A 2,934-nucleotide genomic window follows, 5' to 3' on the forward strand; every position below is an offset into this window, starting at 1 on the left:
CACCACACCTCTTTAGTGTTAAGTATCAAACAAATCACAACCCTTGGATCCTTGGATTTGATGGTTGTGATAAGCTATATTATTAGACTAAGATGTTATATTATTAGTCAAGCTACATTATTAGACTAAAATGCTACTCCCTCCGTCTGCCATTAGGAGTCCCATTTATTGACGGCACGGGTTTTAAGAAATGTTAAGAAAACTGACTGGAGAAAAGTTAGTGGAATAGGGGTCCCACTTGTATATATTAGTTTTAAATGAAATGTGAGTGAAATGAGTTAGTGGAAGGTGAAACCCTATTATCATTTATTATAAAAGTGAACCGAGACTTTTTTTTTAATAAAAAACGCCCTTTGTGGGTGGGGGGTTAGGCAGACCCCCAACCCGTAAATAAAATCAAAATGTAGAGTTCCAAAAACATGATCTTAGCCCAAAAGTGACTAAGATCTAAACAAGAACATGAAGAAGCAGAGTAGAGGTCCCACAAGCCGGGATCCTCCATTCTATCAAGTGGAAAAAAGATGACTAAATACACTAAAGGGGGAAACGAAAAAAGACCAAAGCCAACCACCAGAAGAGCTAGATCAACCCACATCTCTACGTCGGAAACGGAAGTTAGGATATCCCAGTTGGTCCATCCGAACTAACGCCTTCAGGTACCGAGGCGCAGAGATTGGATCAAAATATGTAAGGACAGGGGTCTGGACCCCCTACCTGCCAGAAAATCAGCAGCCCGGTTTCCTTCTCTGTAGATGTGTGAGAATCGAACATGCCGCTGAGCTGTCATGCTACGGATCAAAGCCATATGGTGTCTAAAATCTGCGGAGCCAAAGTGTCTAGATGACAACAACCTAACCAGAGCCGCTGAGTCCAGCTCTATCCAAATGTGAGTAGAAAGCTCCATAGCCATCTCCAAATCCCGAATAAGAGCCAAAAGCTCCGCTTCAAAGCTCGATGATGCAGCTATCGGAGCACAAAAAGCCCGCAGAAGGCCTCCATCAGAACCACGAACCAATCCTCCCTCCCCCGCCGCCAGTGTCGATGTAGAGAAGGCACCGTCTGTGTTCAGCTTCACCCAAGGTGCATCAGGGGGATGCCATAGGACCATGAGCGACCGCGGAACACGCTGTCTGGGGGAGAGAGGCATGAAATCAACCGACGGCGAGCATCCCCTCCAATGAATCGAGGTGATCCTGCTGGCTAGAACTAGAACATGCAGATGATGAGTGACCTGCCAAATAACATGTGAATGAAGAAAAGGACGACCGCCATGCTTGCAGCCGTTCCTCTCCATCCAAAGAAACCAAGCAATCAAACAAGGAACAAGAAAACTAATATGCATGGCGGGAGCCCTCTGGAAAGAGGACCTCCGCCAGTGACCTAGTCTAAGTGCAATATCGGTGCTCATGTGAATCGGTGTGTGCGAGGAAGGAAACCAGGCATCGAAATACTCCCATGCAGAAATCGCCGACTGACTCGAAAAAAAGACATAGCTGAGAGACTCGACCGAAGGAGACCTACAACACTGATACCTAGATGCTAACTCAATTCCCCTCCTCTACAACTTCTCATCCACCGGCAGCCTAACAAATAGTAACCTCCAAATGAACACCGACATGGTAGGAGTCAACCCCTGGTTCCAAATAAGACCAAAAATCTCCCTCTTCGGCAGTCTAGTCAAGATGCTCTCCCAGGCTGAGGTCACAGAGAACTCGCCATGGCTAGTCAGACTCCACCGCCTCACATCCTTCGCCCCCAACTCGATCGACATGGCTCTGATCTGGTCTATCACATCAAAAAATATACCGGGACTTAGAGCTGCCCAAGGTTTACCAAACCGGCAGTTAAAACCGAAACCATAACCGCCTGTTACGGTTTCGAACCGAAACCGCGAATTTTAGAACCGCGGTTCGGTTCAGATTCCAAAATTTTCTAACTGAAACCGCAACCGAACCGCAGGTTAACCGCGGTTCACAGTTCCGAACCGCCAATGCAAAGATAAATTTAAACATAGTTAATCCTTATATTAAAACTATACTTCATTATGGTAATAACTTTATAATACTATTTCTAATTTTATTAATTAACACAGTTTTTTACGTATGGAGTTTGTGGAGTATGGATAATTATTAATAAATATTTATCAACATTGTTTAATAAAACTTAGAAGAATTGATTACTTTAAATAAAGCATAATACTCTAATTAACATTGATTAATGAATCGGTAGTCTTCAAAATTGATTCGTTGAGTCTTCAAAATTGATTGGTTGGCGGTGGGTGATGGTTGCACTATTCAAAATTGATTGCACAAAACACCATTTCTTTTATTTTTATTTATTTATTTATTTAAATATTGATTTTCAATTCAAATTGGATCTCATTTCCCCCTATATTTTTTTCTATAAATCCCCTCTATCCTCACTTACACTCACCCCATTCTTATGTTAACAAGAATTTATCTCTTCAATATCTCAATTCTCTCTTTGTGCCTCATATTTCTCATTTGTGCAATTGTACTTACATTTTGAGAATTCAAGAGCTAGTGCTAGTGTAACTTATATCACTTTGTAATTTGTTTGAAAATTATATCACATTGTAATTTATTTATGAATTTTATCACCTTGTAATTTGTATATGTAAATTGTAAATTTGATATCATTTTCACCTTACTCGTCTTAATTAAATTTAAACTATCCATTTTCTTGTTCCGATTTATTTTATAATTACAAACTACATGGCAAAAAAAATTAAGGAAAAAACCGCGAAACCAAACCTAAACCGCTACGAACCGTCCGAAAACCGGCGGTTCGGAACCGAAACTGAAACCGTGAAACAGCCTCACGGTTCGGTTCCGGTTCCATATTTCCCAAAACCAGAACTGGCGGTTCTTAACCGAAACCGCCGGTTCATGAACCGTGGGCAGGTCTACCGGG

General features: G+C 41.6%; 1 protein-coding gene across 1 annotated transcript; it reads right to left on the bottom strand.

The window, feature by feature from the left end:
- Positions 1 to 652: 652 nt before the first annotated feature.
- On the bottom strand, positions 653 to 1,108 carry LOC121760769. The gene has a single exon (XM_042156394.1). The coding sequence runs from the start codon at positions 1,106 to 1,108 to the stop codon at positions 653 to 655; it is 456 nt and encodes a 151-aa protein (XP_042012328.1).
- Between the last annotated feature and the right edge of the window lie 1,826 nt (positions 1,109 to 2,934).

Source organism: Salvia splendens, chromosome 13 (genome assembly GCF_004379255.2).
Source record: "Salvia splendens isolate huo1 chromosome 13, SspV2, whole genome shotgun sequence".
Lineage (NCBI taxonomy): Eukaryota > Viridiplantae > Streptophyta > Magnoliopsida > Lamiales > Lamiaceae > Salvia > Salvia splendens.